The 19209-nt window shown below is 39.8% G+C and overlaps 2 protein-coding genes across 2 annotated transcripts; both read left to right on the forward strand.

Moving 5' to 3' along the window:
• The first annotated feature begins 1878 nt into the window (after window positions 1–1878).
• On the forward strand, window positions 1879–5423 carry LOC140927129 (arylalkylamine N-acetyltransferase 1-like). The gene is made up of 2 exons (XM_073376781.1): window positions 1879–1980; window positions 4727–5423. The coding sequence occupies exons 1-2, from the start codon at window positions 1936–1938 to the stop codon at window positions 5378–5380; spliced, it is 699 nt and encodes a 232-aa protein (XP_073232882.1). The 5' UTR covers window positions 1879–1935; the 3' UTR covers window positions 5381–5423.
• A 5450-nt stretch (window positions 5424–10873) lies between these two features.
• Window positions 10874–18050, forward strand: LOC140927130 (arylalkylamine N-acetyltransferase 1-like). Its single transcript, XM_073376782.1, has 3 exons — window positions 10874–10897; window positions 13997–14109; window positions 17357–18050. The coding sequence occupies exons 2-3, from the start codon at window positions 14065–14067 to the stop codon at window positions 18008–18010; spliced, it is 699 nt and encodes a 232-aa protein (XP_073232883.1). The 5' UTR covers window positions 10874–10897; window positions 13997–14064; the 3' UTR covers window positions 18011–18050.
• The last annotated feature ends 1159 nt before the right edge of the window (window positions 18051–19209 follow it).

The following is a 19209-nucleotide window of genomic DNA, read 5'->3' on the forward strand; positions in this document are numbered from 1 at the left end:
CATAAAAATATATATATTTTAAATATGTTAGATAGAGAACAAAAATGAGAAATGGTGAAAGAATGAAAGATAGTGAATTATAAGCGTGGTGAAACAAATGTGAAAATGAATTAATCATGTCACGGGCGTGGGACAAGAAAAATGTGAGTCCCTGACGGGATTCGAACCTATGACTTTCCAAACACTGGGCGGGTGCTCTATCCACTTGAGCTACTGAGAACTCATGGAAAGTGAGGCCATATACTAGCTAGGTTCATATTTGACGTGCATCCTGCATACTGCAAGGATCAGCAATATCAATGTCATACTGTGTGGTGAAAGAATGAAAGATGGTAAATTTTAAGCTCGGTGAAACAAATGTGAAAATGAATTAATCAGCGTGTCACAAGTATAGAAGTATGTGGCCTCGCTCTCCATGAGTTCTCTGTAGCTCAAATGGATAGAGTGCCTGCCCAGTGTTTGGGAGGTCATAGGTTCGAATCCTGTTGGGGAATCTGCACATTTTTTCTTTGTTCCACGCTTGTGACATGCTGATTAATTCATTTTCACAATAAAATGCAACTAGTTAAATTCGCATGCATTGTGCATGTGATGGTGTATTTGGTTGGCCAGAAAAAGTCTTGATGGCCAAGATCTACGTGGCCTGCTTTGGCTTTAAAAATAAGGACTATGTCTTTCAAATCCCTTCTATACTCCAGTGGCAATAGGTTAACTTTGAATTTAATTGTCTTTCAGATAATTCAAAATAAACTTTGTAGCTCTGTGCTGGACATTTTCTAGCAGAAGTTTTTGCTTACATGTGTAAGGGGACCAAAGTTCATTAGTCAATTTAACTAAGTGTACGTTTGAGGCCTGACCAGCCGCTTTTCATTTTTCTTGAAATTAAATACTTGTCGTTTGACTTGGGGGTTTCTTGTGATTCAAAGGTCAATGCAAAATTTATTGAGTTCGAGGTCTGAGTCCAAAATATCGTAAAATCGTTTGATGTCAACAATCTTATTGGAAATGTTTTGAGCACCAAATGCAATAAATTCTCCTGTTGCATTGGAAAATCAACGACTTGCCAGACAAAGTGATCCTTGATTGACTTAAATTGGTGATCAGGTTCTATATGTCACTATTGGTGGAAGAGGTCTGGTCAGTAAACCAGAAACCTTAATTGATCTTGTGCACTTCTGTGTTTTTAGTTTTTATGTGTCTGAGACATCTTTATTCATAACATCTTAAACCTGAATGGTATCATGGCACTTAGCATATAATGAATGTTGCCAGAGCAATTTTTTTATTCAACTCATGAATTATAATTAATGATTAATTTATAATCATTATTAATTATTAATGCTGAGATTTTACTGCAAAATTTGGGAGTAATTTGTCACCCATGATATAAAAATATTATAATAATGTTATCATTAGTTAGTCAGTATAGGGTCAACCTTGTAATTCTCTCCTACCCATTAGGGATGAGTAGGAGAGAACCCTGGGAATGAGGTTGGTATAGGGTTTTATCATTGTACCAACAAAAGTTACTTTTTTATTGACCAGTCAAAATTACAACCACTTGCTGATTAGCCATGTCATGTGAAACTATATATAATAGTGGCAAAATTGATAAAACCCTACTACAACATTATGCGAACCATGATAATATACATACAGTAGAACCTCTATAACTCAAACTCAGATAACTTTGAATTCCATAGTGACTCGAACTAAATTTCCTTTCCCTTGAGCAAGATTTCACTGAAAATTACCCCAATAGCTTGAATTCCCCACTAACTCGACCTGTTTTTTGTTTCCCTTCAGAGTTCAATTTACTGGGGTTCTAATGTGCTTCATTTTTGTTCTTTTTTATTTACATTTATAGGCACACTGTTAGGTGTAACAAAAGAGGAAAAATGCAATAACACCAGACATAATCAATTTGTCAGCATTATGAGTGCAGTAATGGAAAGTTTAACACTGGAAAAGGCCATACAGGTAAAATTAAAATGTTAACCATGTCATTCTCGCAGTGTACCATCATTTAGCTGCAAATTGTAGTAACAGAAAAATTGCCTCATTCTTTGCTTAGGCAGGTTCACATGAGCAACACAAATGCAAGCACAAGTACTGCTGTGCAACAGATTTTCACACTTCCACCACAACAGTGAGATACAGCACACTGCATTTTAAGTATCATCCCATTATGGTGGACAAACATTTATCACCTTGCATCTGACCCCAGGGGGATGAACTCAAGAGAAACTTGAGTAGAGGCCTGCCACCCAGGCCTTCAAACCCTGAATTTGTTTAAGACTACCTTGTCTAAGACAAGAGACCCTAGTCCCTGACCCTTGACCCTGATTCATTTACTTTTGCATACAAAATAGATTTATTTTTTAGAGGAAAACCTTGGAATTATGGTTTAAAGATATGTTGGTACCACATATGTAGATTGCTTTTTGCCAACTTTCACACTCTTTGAAAGGCTTCCATTCCCAAAAGACACCCTGTTCAAGACACTAAAATTAATAGTGAAATTCAGTATACCCTGTTAATTCTGGAGACCCTAAAAACCATACCCTGTTCAGCTGCACATGCCTGTTTAGTCCAAATAAGGGAGTGCCCCCCTCCCGCCGGGCATTTGACTGGCTTGTTTCACATATGGTTAATATGTTAATGTGAGCAAAAACACAAGCATTAGCACTTGCACTAGCATTGCATTTAGGTATTGATATCACTTTTATGTTTTCTTGTGTTCCCATTAATATTTGCACCTGCATTTTGATCTGTGTCACTAGTATGAACTGAGCTGTAAATCCATTTTAGTCAAGTCCAGCTTTTAGCCCTCCAATTCCTACTAATACTATGTAACAGCTGATAAATAGTAGATGCCAAAGAAGGTAATTTAGGAATGTTTGGGTAGAACATTCTCCTGGAAAATGATACAAATGTTCATGTTCCCTATTCTAGACTCAAACTCGCTGATTTCTATTCTCTATCCCAGACTAAATTACTTGAAACCCATACCCTTTACGGTGGCACATGCCAATATTGTACCCCATACATGGTAGAATTCCCCCAGGCTTTTTTGTAGGCTCCATTACCAGCCGCTGTTCGGGAAAATGAGCCCACACTCGTCCTTCCTCTTCAGGAAGGATCAAAGACCGCACCCGGGAGACGGCGGAAATTAAGCCTAGTTTTTTTGCTACCTTTAAAAACGACCTTCAGGTGCTGATATTCAAAATGGAGCTTTACTGGAACTCCCCTGTCGTTGAAGAGAAATCAACCTGATGATTACATGTAGATGTAGATATTTTGTTGCAACTTGCAGAAATAAGTAAGTCCTACTTCAAAGAATACTCAGAAATTTGAGGCCTACCGGCACCAAAGAAAATAACTATTCACTTTATTAACTGAATGACTACATGTATATTACATGTATCTTGAGAGAGTGCCCCATCCAGAAAAGCACCATGCCCTAGGGGGACTCCCATATAAAAGTGACAGGGATGCTCGTTGTCTCCCTTAGGGGTATTAAAAATTGCAGATTTTATTCTCACCAAGGGTGTTTGGGACAGGAAGTCACTATATTTGCCCTTTCAGGTATCGCTTAGGGCTATGCATGAAGAGATTTACATAAATGCCATAAATGTGTGTAGTTTCCTTTAGAGGTCAGTTTAAGCTTGAGCCACACCCACATTGGTCTCCCTTAGGAGTTTAATTTTAGTTTTCTAACAAGCATCCCCTAGGCGCCACACCCCTCGCAAGGCCGCAGCTTTCCTTAATTTTTATAGTCTACTTTTACCGTTGTTAATGGTGATTTTTGCTAACATATAGACTTTAAAAACTAACTTTTATCACCTTCCTCCTTTTCTATTTTTGTCATTATTTATAAAAAAAAAGGTGAAAGATAACGTAGTACTGATAGAGCGATTTTCGTATGACCTTGAAAATGGTTTCGGTAAGTGTTCGTTATTTGTTTTATCAGCCAATGGATGAAAAGATCAAAACATGGACTCCTCGTTTTCCCGCCAAAGAAAACTGTAATGTGGAGAAGGCATTGTTCGATTGGCCAATTGTGTCGCAGAATGACATCAAAGCGAAGTATCGATTAATTTCACCCGAGCGTTCGCTTAACCAACCAAAAGCCACATGCGTTTGTATCCATTCGATAAACCAATCAAATTGCTCTATTTCCGTTCGTTTGTTGTGCATGTTTTGTTCGCGCGTTTTCATTTCAAGGTCATACGAAAATCGCTCTCTTCGCAAAATGGTTGCCTGCGTGCAGACGTCTCCTATTTCCTTTGTTGCACGTGCAACAAAGGAAATAGGAGACGTCTGCACGCAGGCAACAAAATGGAAGTTTTGAAAAAGTATCACACAGACAAGTCGAAATAAATCATTTTCGTGATTTCTTCAGGGTAGTCTTTTGATATACAGTAAGTGGTAGAAACTACTTCATTTATAATAGACTTTATTGATTCCATAAAAAATAAAGATAGATTTGTTCTCACCAACAATGGCTGGTTTACTGATAGCCTGTTAGCAGAACGGTGTTCAGATGGTGGGGAACGATAAAAATTGTACACGGGGAAAACGAGGAGAAAAAATGAGGGGAGACTGGGGCGACGGTCCCCTCGTGTTTTTTTTCCCTCGTCAATTTTTTGCCCGCGCTCTACTACCTGGATGCCTGGAATAGGCTAGTTTACTGACTGATCTTTACATTTTGTTGGCTTATAAGGCCTTAGAAGGAGTGAAGGATGAATATGAGATGGACAATGGAACACTTGCTATCATCACTCCGGATCAGTACGATGAGGCTTGCAATATCATGGCTAACTACTTTCTCCCAGACAACCCTCTTTGTAAATCATTTGGAGCTACTTGGAATGAGCTTTTAAATGAAGTAACACTGGCACACCTCAAGATGAATCTTTCCGTCTGTATGATGACAAGAGATACTAAAGAAATTATGGGTGTACAAATCACTGGTGTGAAGAAAAAGTCAGACCCACCGGAAAATTTTTGCCCAGAAGAAGAACCACTAAAGGCTCTATCCACATTAACAACTCTACAAGAGAAGGAAGTGAACGTTTTCGAGCGATACGAAGTTGATGAAGTGGTAGATTTTGTCGCATTAGCAGTTAAGGAAAAATACCGGCGTATGGGTGTGGCTGGTCGTCTTTATGCAGCCAGTGTAGCGATGTGTCGGGAACTCGGGTTCAAGGCAATCAAAGGTGGAGGGACATCAAGTTATTCACACAAATTGTATGATAAGCAGGGGTTTGAAGCTCTATCGACACTCGCGTTAGACACTTATTATCACAACGGACAACCAGTCAGTGAGGGCACAGGTGGGCATACCACGAGAAAGATTTACGGCCTAAAAATTTGATATCGGGTTCAATTTATAGAGTGGTTTTCGTTTGAGTGTCGTAAAACCAAAACCAAAGTAATTACTCTGGCCAATCACATAGGACACAGACAATACATTGAACCAATCAAAACTCGAAGTAATTACATGTGGCTGACGCAAAGCGCGGGAAAATGCATGCGAGCGCGTCACAATTGGCTTTGGTTTTACTTCTGATTGGATGAAAAGGTGGCGCGAATCTTTTAAGCCAATCGCATCGTGTAGAAAGTGCAAAACCAATTACTTTTCGACACTTAAATGAAAACCGCTCTATTGAAATTAACGTAGTGGAGTACAATTTGGTCTGAAGTCATAAGCGCGATTGAAATGAGGAGTATGATTTCAGACGAAAATTGTACCACAGGAAGTGATTACCACTTTATTACAGCCATTTTGAAATCGCAAAATTAAGTCATTAGCAATATTTTATCAATCCAGTAGCCGGTTTGTTGAAAGGAGGAATCTGGAACGCTTTTACATCTCCTTTTATATGCAAAACAGAAATGATGCGATTGAGAACAGGTGTGATTTAGAGAAAAGTTGTGCGATTTGTGAATAATTGACACCGCTGAGAGTCAATCAGATTACAAGTATCACCAGTGATTTCAAAACGGATCTAAGTAAAGCAGTTAAAAGAGTTGATAGCCAGCGTGAAGACGTCTCAGATTTCCCGTGTTGCAGACCTTTACCACATGCAACAAAACTAAAAGAAAAGAGGCGACGTCTGCAAGCAGGTTAAAGTTTTACAATCATTGTTATCATCATCATCATCATCATCATCATCATCATCATCATTATTATTATTATTATTACTATTATTATTACTATTAGTATAGTGGGTGGGAGAAGCGGGATGGGTAATTGAGGGCCGACCTGTCAGAACCCCTCCATCAGGCCTCTAAATTCTGTGATTATTGAGGAGAATCTAATAGGGTAAGTCAAACTCACTCACCTTTTTGGTGTCAATATTGACCACTACAGAAAATACCATAATGTTCTTTGTTTGTCACCCCAAAATTTTGCATAAGCATTGTTTTCAGTTTCTCTTCGGGCCATTTTAACTCCTAGGAGAAACTGAAGACAATGTTTATGCGAAATTTTGGGGTGACAAACAAAGAGCATTATGGTATGTAATGGTATTTTCCGTAGTGGTCAAGAAATTGATAACCTTCTTTCCCAATCAAAGCCTGTGATTTAATTTATGGCATTTTAGCGAATTGTTAACATACCTTTGTTTAGTAGTTACCTGTAGTATGTTAATTCAAGTTTGCAGCGGTTTGTAAACTGACCAGACGTTACAATAAAATAAAGCTGAAGTTGAAGTTGAGCGCCTTACAGACAACCTATCATACGCCACCATTATGATAGTTTAAAAACAGCAAAATGTTCCCAGTCGAAGCCACTTTAATTATTTCCTCTCGTAAGCGAGCTTGACCACCTTTTAGGCGGACGCTTTTTATAATTTTCAGTTGTTCCTAACCTCGTCTAAACGACCACTTGACACGTGGTCTGATCCGGTTTAGTTCGCTGATCAGAGTATACGAAGAATTTTCAGTGACCAACGTGAAATCGCACATCTCATTAATGGTCTTTCATAGAAATTGCCTCCACATCCTTAACCTGTTTCCACAAAGTAGATGTATAGGCTCTTTGCATGACTTGATCACGTGACCAACTTTCGGTGAACACGAAAACAGTTCACTTTTGAAAAATTTTGCTAGCTCAGGCTGAAAGTGCATATTAAAATTAAGTAACCTGAAAATTTTAAGCCGTGTATCTCAAAAGTAGCGATTGTAACGGCCGCCGAAAGTTAGAAGCATTTGTATGAGAAAAACAACTTTTGCCACCTAGTCACGTTTGGATGGTTTTCCATACAAATCCTTGTAAATTGTAAAATTTTGAAATTGTCGTTTAATCTTTCCTTTACGCATTTGAGGGCTCAATTGAAAGGAGTTCTGAGCCCTGTAATGCTTCATGACAGTTTTGAAAATTTCGAAATTACAAGGATGGAAAACCATGCAAGCATGACTGGATGGCAAAAGTTGTTTTCAACATGGCAAATGGCAAAAGTGCATTTTGGGTGATCGCCATCCTCGGAGACCCAGGGACAGTCAGGCCCAGTTCATACGTCGTGCTTCTGCCGTGCCGAACCTAATTAATATTGGGTTCGACAGAAGCACGGCACAAGCACGACTTCAATTCAGACGTCGTGCCAGAGTCGAACTTAATTCAGTGTTCGCACAGTAGTCAGTACAGCGGTAAGCGGTGACGAAAAATGGCGCCACACCGTAACCTCCAGCGTAAATTGCTACTTGTAAAACTCTTACAAAACTCGAGGACGAGAAGAAAAGAAATGCAGCAGAAAATCCTTTTCCTTTTGACCGTCAGGCGAATGATATTATTAGAAGTTTTTTTCTTTCTGCTCTTCTTATTTCTTCCGAGAAAACTACTGCTGATCGATCATGTCGACGGCTTCCCCGTAACAAGGGATGGTTCGAAGAAGTATGGAACACATACACTGCTCAGCCGCCATGTTTGTTTTAAATCATTCTCGACCCCGGCCCAGTGCTTACGCTTCTGATTCCTGGCCGTCATACCCAGAGGAGCTCTGGGGTAATAAAGAGAATCAATGCGCATGCTCATTGAAGGACATTTTTCCTCGAAGCTACTTGCGGGACTCGCAAGATAACAATTCCCGCGAAAAATACATTTCTGAAATTTATGCATTTAGTTCGACACGGCATAAGCACGACGTCTGAATCGCTGCCGTGCCAGAGTCGTGTAGCACGGCAGACCTTGTCGAACTTAATTGTTCTGCCGCACTAAATTAAAAACTTTGATTCAGACGTCGTGCTTCTGCCGTGCTTATGTCGAACTTAATTCAAGAATTAAGTTCGGCACGGCAGAAGCACGACGTATGAACTGGGCCTCAGTCGCGGATCGGGCTGGGAGAAAAGGCGGGACGTACTTGAAAACTTTCGTCCCGACTGACTGCCCCTGGGTCTCCGAGGATGGGAGAACGCTTACGGGCGCGTCCTCTGTTTGTGCTTCTTGCTGAATTTTGGCAATTTTCATCAGCTATGACTTTCGTGTATACCATTATTATATCACTTTTAGACTGTTTTCCTATCGCGTTCATGTGTGACCGACGCTGCTTATTGCGGGCTGAAAAAACCCAAAGTTCAAATTAATAATGTTCTCTCAGGATATCCTACTCTGGTGTTAAATTTGAACCAGTTGCAGCAGTGAGTGCATGGGTTAGATGGGTGAAGAAGGAGAAGGAAGGATTTTACAGACAACAGCTTGCGGATAGTTTGGACTTCCTCAACGAGCTTCTTCCCTGGTTCTGGTTCCATTGTCACCGCCTACAGGATGTCGTCAAAAGACAATAATCCTAGCCTGCGAAAACAGCCAGCTCTTCTCGCTCCGCGCCACAAGAGACGTTTCGCAGAAGCGAGAAGAGATGGCTGTTTTCGCGGGATATCCCCTGCTTCCAAAACACGAGTCTAGCCTGGAGTCTGGGGATGAGTGTCAAACCCATTAAGGGGTAATGCTCAGGGGTTGACTAAGGGTAGCAGGAGCCGATTACTCCTGTGGGTAGCCTGCTCCAGGCTCTCAGATAACGAGGAAGACGCGAAAGAAAAAGGCGCACGAAAAGTTTTATAGTATTTTCGTGTTTGCGCTTTCTCAATTCAGCGGACCCGACTATCTCGGAGCCTGGAACAGGCTAACTAAGGGGCAACTGAGGGCCAATCTGAGGGGCCTCGTTCCGAAACCGTCCCCGGCCCCCTAAGTAGATTTGACAAGCAGGCTGGATAAGCGCTCGATCTCGACGATCTTACGAAAAAATAGTGCGGAGACTGTGAATAGTCTATTGAAGGGTTGTACTAGTTTTCGAGACCTTGGTATTCTAGGTCTTAGTTTCGAGGTCCTAGCCGAGGTCTTAGGTCTTACATTTCTAGACTACAAGCCGCCACGAGGGTCAGAAAGGGGGTTTTCCGTGAACCCTGAACGCCTATTATTAATTGCCGTGAATCGTGAACGAGAGAATTTATTTCTCGTGATCCGTGAACAAAAGTAATCCCGTGATTCGTGAAAAAAAAAAACTAATTTATTTCTCGAGATTCGTGAACATGGTCTATAATTAGCTAATTTTTCGTGAAATATTCAACGTAAACTTTCGAGAAACTTGATATATCAAGGTCAAGTCTAAGGTCAAGTCAAGTGTGAGGCCGGGACACTTCCTCTCAATATATGTACCGTTCCTCATATACACCAGCATTGAAAGCAGTTTTCCCCACTCAACCTTTTCCAGATGATGTAGAAACTACAGCTTCGCTTCTGACATTCAGCCGCATGATCAACAGGATGCTACTTCTTTTGACGTTTCCGATGACTCCGACGAAGTGCAAGAATATGAGGCAGATTCTAATGTCTTGTGATCATGAAGACCTGAACGATGATGAAGATGAACTTACCTTTCTCCGTGGCATACAGACAAGTAGGGGTCGAATGGTCAGAGTTGTTCGGCCACAAGGGAGAACAGTGTATTGTACAGGCTGTGTTATTACCTTACGAGACCTGTAAAACTACTGGCAAAGATATTTTTCTTGCACATACGCACTACACTAAAGGATTGCAAGTAATGAAGTGTAACCAGTTTTGCTTGTGTAGAGTATGGCATGCAGTTGTGAATTTTTGTAAATTTAGTATTTTAGGGTGTGAAAACACTTCTTGTCTATGAATGATTCAAAATAGTCCACACCTCAGTTTCGCAATACTATGTGGGCGACAATCAAATGCTGAATTTTGCGTGGTTCGTGAAAAGTCTGTTTTAATTCCCGTGAACCGCTTTAAATTTCGATTTTAATTCCCTTGAACCGTGCACGACACCCCGCCTTTCCGACCCTCAGCCATAGTCTATCCCCTGAAGAGTCTTTAGTTATAAGTGCGAGAATAAAGCCGCTCTCCAAAATGCAAACCAAAGGGAAAAAGTCAAATCTTGTAATTTAGGATTTGCACCCAATTAACCTTGGAAGCGCCAACGGGCTGTTATCAACCCAAGCAAAAACGTGGTAGAGCTATAGTCCTACCACCCTCCCCCTCTGCCATCGCTGATTCTTGGGGAATGTCAGCTCTTTTTGGACTTCTGTCACCCAGGTTTACTTTTATACTGTATGACTAAAAATTCACGCGCGATTTTGGAGGTGCGAAAATGTCTGCACCTTCCCCCGTCTTTGCCGCGCTTTTCTCGGGCTTTATTTTCGCTTCGTGCTGGTCTGAACACACAAAAAAGCGCCTTTGTAAAGAATTTGAATATTCGGATGGATTAAAACCTAATGTCGTAAGATTTTCCTCTTCTTTTTGTGTCCCGTCGCCATTAATTAGCCTCGTCTCCAGGGTGTCCTCCAGTCGTGGACGACGTAGACTGGAAACTAGGCATGCCACAATGCCATGAATAATGGTGGACGACCTTGACTATTTTGCTTTTAAAAATCGGTAAGTTTTTCATTTTATTTCTTAGTTAAAGTATACCCATACTTTCTGGAGTAATGTGACCATCAGCCCGTTTCTTTAGTGTGCGCATGTTATTAAAAAAACAAGCACTTGTAGGTGTTGTAGCACGTCTGCGCTGATCGCACGTTCGATGAAAATCATTATCTTCATCGTAGCCAATCTTGAAACGATCCCGTTTTTTAAGGAAGATCTTAAGACATTCACATTTTTATTTCCTTTCCCAATTATTCGTTATTTGGAACAATATTATTCATGTATTATTCCTCCTTTGCACCTTTTTTTTATTATTATTATTAGGCCATCCCAATTTAATGCTTCGTTTCCCATCGCCCGACCGACCCATTTTTTTGGAAAAGTAAAAAAAAAAAAAAAAAAATTGGAGAATCACCTGTAAAGAAGCAAGTACTTTAATTTACAAGCACATTGTCTTATTAACACCAATTGTCTTAAATTATCATCGATACTTCGTTTTTGTAGCCTTTTTAGACATTTGATAGTTCTGTTAGCAAACTAAACGTGAGATTTAATATGCAATATGATTTATGAGGCCCTCTCACAGCAAGGGGTAAAATTCCTACAAGCGACGTGGCCTTGAAAAAGTGACACAAGCGGTGACTAGATGAGATGGTTGTGGGTTACTGTCAAACTCCGAAAACTGTGAACACCTGAAAAATTTCAGGAATGTTGATTGTCTACAGGCCACTTACAATAAAGTTCAGGAATACGCAAGCAAACCGCAAAACCACAAACTAATTACGGTTGCCGTTTGCGTGTTAGTTATCTTGCGCCTTGGCTAATTTCTCGAAACACAATAACATTCCATAAACTTTTCTGGAGTTCACGGTTTTGTGAGTTTGACAGTAAGTGTCGACAGGAACATTACCTACTCCTCAAAACACAAAAATATGACCGTATATGAAATTCAGACATAATCCTCCTCAGAGGGTCTCCCTTATGGTTGGCATTAAACCAGTTGGCCATTTAAGGAGTCGAACTTAAACTTAAACCACTGACCACTGGTCTGAGTCAGTCTTCCTTCACTTGGGTTCATTTATTATCAATATTGAAAAAATGTTGAGTTCAAATTTTGGATCAATTGAGGCAGTCTCCAGGTAACTGAGCACCTACATTTGTACTTCTCTCCTAAGTCAGCATTAACTTTAACTTAAACTTTAACTTTATTGAATTCATTGCATGTTATCAATTAACATGTACATAAAAATATATATATTTGAAATATGTTAGATAGAGAACAAAAATGAGAAATGGTGAAAGAATGAAAGATAGTGAATTATAAGCGTGGTGAAACAAATGTGAAAATGAATTAATCATGTCACGGGCGTTGGACAAGAAAAATGTGAGTCCCTGACGGGATTCGAACCTATGACTTTCCAAACACTGGGCGGGTGCTCTATCCACTTGAGCTACGGAGAACTCATGGAAAGTGAGGCCATATACTAGCTAGGTTCATATTTGACGTGCATCCTGCATACTGCAAGGATCAGCAATATCAATGTCATACTGTGTGGTGAAAGAATGAAAGGTGGTAAATTTTAAGCTCGGTGAAACAAATGTGAAAATGAATTAATCAGCGTGTCACAAGTATAGAAGTATGTGGCCTCGCTCTCCATGAGTTCTCTGTAGCTCAAATGGATAGAGTGCCTGCCCAGTGTTTGGGAGGTCATAGGTTCGAATCCTGTTGGGGAATCTGCACATTTTTTCTTTGTTCCATACTTGTGACATGCTGATTAATTCATTTTCACAATAAAATGCAACTAGTTAAATTCGCATGCATTGTGCATGTGATGGTGTATTTGGTTGGCCAGAAAAAGTCTTGATGGCCAAGATCTACGTGGCCTGCTTTGGCTTTAAAAATAAGGACTATGTCTTTCAAATCCCTTCTATACTCCAGTGGCAATAGGTTAACTTTGAATTTAATTGTCTTTCAGATAATTCAAAATAAACTTTGTAGCTCTGTGCTGGACATTTTCTAGCAGAAGTTTTTGCTTACATGTGTAAGGGGACCAAAGTTCACTAGTCAATTTAACTAAGTGTACGTTTGAGGCCTGACCAGCCGCTTTTCATTTTTCTTGAAATTAAATACTTGTCGTTTGACTTGGGGGTTTCTTGTGATTCAAAGGTCAATGCAAAATTTATTGAGTTCGAGGTCTGAGTCCAAAATATCGTAAAATCGTTTGATGTCAACAATCTTATTGGAAATGTTTTGAGCACCAAATGCAATAAATTCTCCTGTTGCATTGGAAAATCAATGACTTGCCAGACAAAGTGATCCTTGATTGACTTAAATTGGTGATCAGGTTCTATATGTCACTATTGGTGGAAGAGGTCTGGTCAGTAAACCAGAAACCTTAATTGATCTTGTGCACTTCTGTGTTTTTAGTTTTTATGTGTCTGAGACATCTTTATTCATAACATCTTAAACCTGAATGGTATCATGGCACTTAGCATATAATGAATGTTGCCAGAGCAATTTTTTTATTCAACTCATGAATTATAATTAATGATTAATTTATAATCATTATTAATTATTAATGCTGAGATTTTACTGCAAAATTTGGGAGTAATTTGTCACCCATGATATAAAAATATTATAATAATGTTATCATTAGTTAGTCAGTATAGGGTCAACCTTGTAATTCTCTCCTACCCATTAGGGATGAGTAGGAGAGAACCCTGGGAATGAGGTTGGTATAGGGTTTTATCATTGTACCAACAAAAGTTACTTTTTTATTGACCAGTCAAAATTACAACCACTTGCTGATTAGCCATGTCATGTGAAACTATATATAATAGTGGCAAAATTGATAAAACCCTACTACAACATTATGCGAACCATGATAATATACATACAGTAGAACCTCTATAACTCAAACTCAGATAACTTTGAATTCCATAGTGACTCGAACTAAATTTCCTTTCCCTTGAGCAAGATTTCACTGAAAATTACCCCAATAGCTTGAATTCCCCACTAACTCGACCTGTTTTTTGTTTCCCTTCAGAGGTCAATTTACCGGGGTTCTAATGTGCTTCATTTTTGTTCTTTTTTATTTACATTTATAGGCACACTGTTAGGCGTAACAAAGGAGGAAAAATGCAATAAGACCAGACATAATCAATTTGTCAGCATTATGAGTGCAGTAATGGAAAGTTTAACATTGGAAAAGGCCATACAGGTAAAATTAAAATGTTAACCATGTCATTCTCGCAGTGTACCATCATTTAGCTGCAAATTGCAGTAACAGAAAAATTGCCTCATTCTTTGCTTAGGCAGGTTCACATGAGCAACACAAATGCAAGCACAAGTACTGCTGTGCAACAGATTTTCACACTTCCACCACAACAGTGAGATACAGCACACTGCATTTTAAGTATCATCCCATTATGGTGGACAAACATTTATCACCTTGCATCTGACCCCAGGGGGATGAACTCAAGAGAAACTTGGGTAGAGGCCTGCCACCCAGGCCTTCAAACCCTGAATTTGTTTAAGACTACCTTGTCTAAGACAAGAGACCCTAGTCCCTGACCCTTGACCCTGATTCATTTACTTTTGCATACAAAATAGATTTATTTTTTAGAGGAAAACCTTGGAATTATGGTTTAAAGATATGTTGGTACCACATATGTAGATTGCTTATTGCCAACTTTCACACTCTTTGAAAGGCTTCCATTCCCAAAAGACACCCTGTTCAAGACACTAAAATTAATAGTGAAATTCAGTATACCCCGTTAATTCTGGAGACCCTAAAAACCATACCCTGTTCAGCTGCACATACCTGTTTAGTCCAAATAAGGGAGTGCCCCCCTCCCGCCGGGCATTTGACTGGCTTGTTTCACATATGGTTAATATGTTAATGTGAGCAAAAACACAAGCATTAGCACTTGCACTAGCATTGCATTTAGGTATTGATATCACTTTTATGTTTTCTTGTGTTTCCATTAATATTTGCACCTGCATTTTGATCTGTGTCACTAGTATGAACTGAGCTGTAAATCCATTTTAGTCAAGTCCAGCTTTTAGCCCTCCAATTCCTACTAGTACTATGTAACAGCTGATAAATAGTAGATGCCAAAGAAGGTAATTTAGGAATGTTTGGGTAGAACATTCTCCTGGAAAATGATACAAATGTTCATGTTCCCTATTCTAGACTCAAACTCGCTGATTTCTATTCTCTATCCCAGACTAAATTACTTGAAACCCATACCCTTACGGTGGCACATGCCAATATTGTACCCCATACATGGTAGAACTCCCCCAGGCTTTTTTGTAGGCTCCATTACCAGCCGCTGTTCGGGAAAATGAGCCCACACTCGTCCTTCCTCTTCAGGAAGGATCAAAGACCGCACCCGGGAGACGGCGGAAATTAAGCCTAGTTTCAGTTTGCTACCTTTAAAAACGACCTTCAGGTGCTGATATTCAAAATGGAGCTTTACTGGAACTCCCCTGTCATTGAAGAGAAATCAACCTGATGATTACATGTAGATGTAGATATTTTGTTGCAACTTGCAGAAATAAGTAAGTCCTACTTCAAAGAATACTCAGAAAGTTGAGGCCTACCGGCACCAAAGAAAATAACTATTCACTTTATTAACTGAATGACTACATGTATATTACATGTATCTTGAGAGAGTGCCCCATCCAGAAAAGCACCGTGCCCTAGGGGGACTCCCATATAAAAGTGACAGGGATGCTCGTTGTCTCCCTTAGGGGTATTAAAAATTGCAGATTTTATTCTCACCAAGGGTGTTTGGGACAGGAAGTCACTATTTTGCCCTTTCAGGTATCGCTTAGGGCTATGCATGAAGAGATTTACATAAATGCCATAAATGTGTGTAGTTTCCTTTAGAGGTCAGTTTAAGCTTGAGCCACACCCACATTGGTCTCCCTTAGAAGTTTAATTTTAGTTTCTAACAAGCATCCCCTAGGCGCCACACCCCTCGCAAGGCCGCAGCTTTCCTTAATTTTTATAGTCTACTTTTACCGTTGTTAATGGTGATTTTTGCTAACATATAGACTTTAAAAACTAACTTTTATCACCTTCCTCCTTTTCTATTTTTGTCATTATTTATAAAAAAAAAGGTGAAAGATAACGCTATTCGCAAAATGGTTGCCTGCGTGCAGACGTCTCCTATTTCCTTTGTTGCACGCGGAAAAGGGACGTCTGCGTAACGCCGTCGCTAATCGTGTTCCAGCATCCCGCTGGCAGGGTATTCTATTTCGCATAAATTGGGAAATAATATCCGGTTAGAAATAAGAGTTGACAGGCCAAACACAACATCATAAGCCCGTGATAATGCGAAACGTGACCTTGAGAGTCTGCTTGAACAGAGGTTTTTCTTCTTTTCTCTCTTTCGCGAAGGTTACTAGCACCACACAGTGCATGTAGCATTCTCAACTTTGACTGAGTAAATCTCGTTTTTGCCGCACTAAGTCTTACATTTAGAGGTCATGAAGCAGGTTTGTTACATGCATACTGAGTGGTCATTTCCTGTGGTTTATGCTTCTGTGGATGTTCCTGATAGGATTTGATTTCAGATGTAGTTGTAAAGTGTTTAAATTTTCTTTGACCTCTGTTTGTTACGGCCAAATAAAGATTTTAGTTTCTTTGGCTGGCTTTCTCCGAAATGGCTGCCTTGTGCGAAGTCCACGCCGCTTTTGTAGTTTTCTCAGACACTGTGTGATGTTTCATGCACAGTAAATTGTAAAGAAATAATTTCCTTGTACACGTTAAATTTTCCGTGGCCTCGCACAAGATTTCTTCAAACGGTCTGCCCACAATGGCACATGTTTCGATTTGTTTTGGCTGGAAACCCCGATTACATAAATCACCGCATACATTATCAGACCAGATTCGATAACAACCAATCAGCGTTATGTCAAACAATGCGCACTGTGTGTCAGCCTATCACAGCATGTTCCCAAGATCTTGGGAACCCAGCGAGACGCTGGAACACGATTAGCGACGGCGTTATGCAGACGTCTCTTTTCCGCGTGCAACAAAGGAAATAGGAGACGTCTGCACGCAGGCAACAAAATGGAAGTTTTGAAAAAGTATCACACAGACAAGTCGAAATAAATCATTTTCGTGATTTCTTCAGGGTAGTCTTTTGATATACAGTAAGTGGTAGAAACTACTTCATTTATAATAGACTTTATTGATTCCATAAAAAATAAAGATAGATTTGTTCTCACCAACAATGGCTGGTTTACTGATAGCCTGTTAGCAGAACGGTGTTCAGATGGTGGGGAACGATAAAAATTGTACACGGGGAAAACGAGGAGAAAAAATGAGGGGAGACTGGGGCGACGGTCCCCTCGTGTTTTTTTTCCCTCGTCAATTTTTTGCCCGCGCTCTACTACCTGGATGCCTGGAATAGGCTAGTTTACTGACTGATCTTTACATTTTGTTGGCTTATAAGGCCTTAGAAGGAGTGAAGGATGAATATGAGATGGACAATGGAACACTTGCTATCATCACTCCGGATCAGTACGATGAGGCTTGCAATATCATGGCTAACTACTTTCTCCCAGACAACCCTCTTTGTAAATCATTTGGAGTTACTTGGAATGAGCTTTTAAATGAAGTAACACTGGCACACCTCAAGATGAATCTTTCCGTCTGTATGATGACAAGAGATACTAAAGAAATTATGGGTGTACGAATCGCTGGTGTGAAGAAAAAGTCAGACCCACCGGAAAATTTTTGCCCAGAAGAAGAACCACTAAAGGCTCTATCCACATTAACAACTCTACAAGAGAAGGAAGTGAACGTTTTCGAGCGATACGAAGTTGATGAAGTGGTAGATTTTGTCGCATTAGCAGTTAAGGAAAAATACCGGCATATGGGTGTGGCTGGTCGTCTTTTTGCAGCCAGTGTAGCGATGTGTCGGGAACTCGGGTTCAAGGCAATCAAAGGTGGAGGGACATCAAGTTATTCACACAAATTGTATGATAAGCAGGGGTTTGAAGCTCTATCGACACTCGCGTTAGACACTTATTATCACAACGGACAACCAGTCAGTGAGGGCACAGGTGGGCATACCACGAGAAAGATTTACGGCCTAAAAATTTGATATCGGGTTCAATTTATAGAGTGGTTTTCGTTTGAGTGTCGTAAAACCAAAACCAAAGTAATTACTCTGGCCAATCACATAGGACACAGACAATACATTGAACCAATCAAAACTCGAAGTAATTACATGTGGCTGACGCAAAGCGCGGGAAAATGCATGCGAGCGCGTCACAATTGGCTTTGGTTCTACTTCTGATTGGATGAAAAGGTGGCGCGAATCTTTTAAGCCAATCGCATCTTGTAGAAAGTGCAAAACCAATTACTTTTTGACACTCAAATGAAAACCGCTCTATTGAAATTAACGTAGTGGAGTACAATTTGGTCTGAAGTCATAAGCGCGATTGAAATGAGGAGTATGATTTCAGACGAAAATTGTACCACAGGAAGTGATTACCACTTTATTACAGCCATTTTGAAATCGCAAAATTAAGTCAGTAGCAATATTTTATCAATCCAGTAGCCGGTTTGTTGAAAGGAGGAATCTGGAACGCTTTTACATCTCCTTTTATATGCAAAACAGAAATGATGCGATTGAGAACAGGTGTGATTTAGAGAAAAGTGGTGCGATTTGTGAATAAATGACAGCGCTGAGAGTCAATCAGATTACAAGTATCACCAGTGATTTCAAAACGGATCTAAATAAAGCAATTAAAAGAGTTGATAGCCTGCGTGAAGACGTCTCAGATTTCCCGTGTTGCAGACCTTTACCACATGCAACAAAACTAAAAGAAAAGAGGCGACGTCTGCAAGTAGGTTAAAGTTTTACAATCATTGTTATCATCATTATTATTATTAGTATTATTATTATTAATATTATTATTATTACTATTATTATTACTATTAGTATAGTGGGTGAGAGAAGCGGGATGGGTAATTGAGGGCCGACCTGTCAGAACCCCTCCATCAGGCCTCTAAATTCTGTGATTATTGAGGAGAATCTAATAGGGTAAGTCAAACTCACTCACCTTTTTGGTGTCAATATTGACCACTACAGAAAATACCATAATGTTCTTTGTTTGTCACCCCAAAATTTTGCATAAGCATTGTTTTCAGTTTCTCTTCGGGCCGTTTTAACTCCTAGGAGAAACTGAATACAATGTTTATGCGAAATTTTGGGGTGACAAACAAAGAGCATTATGGTATGTAATGGTATTTTCCGTAGTGGTCAAGAAATTGATAACCTTCTTTCCCAGTCAAAGC

This window comes from Porites lutea, chromosome 2 (genome assembly GCF_958299795.1).
Source record: "Porites lutea chromosome 2, jaPorLute2.1, whole genome shotgun sequence".
NCBI classification, from domain to species: domain Eukaryota; kingdom Metazoa; phylum Cnidaria; class Anthozoa; order Scleractinia; family Poritidae; genus Porites; species Porites lutea.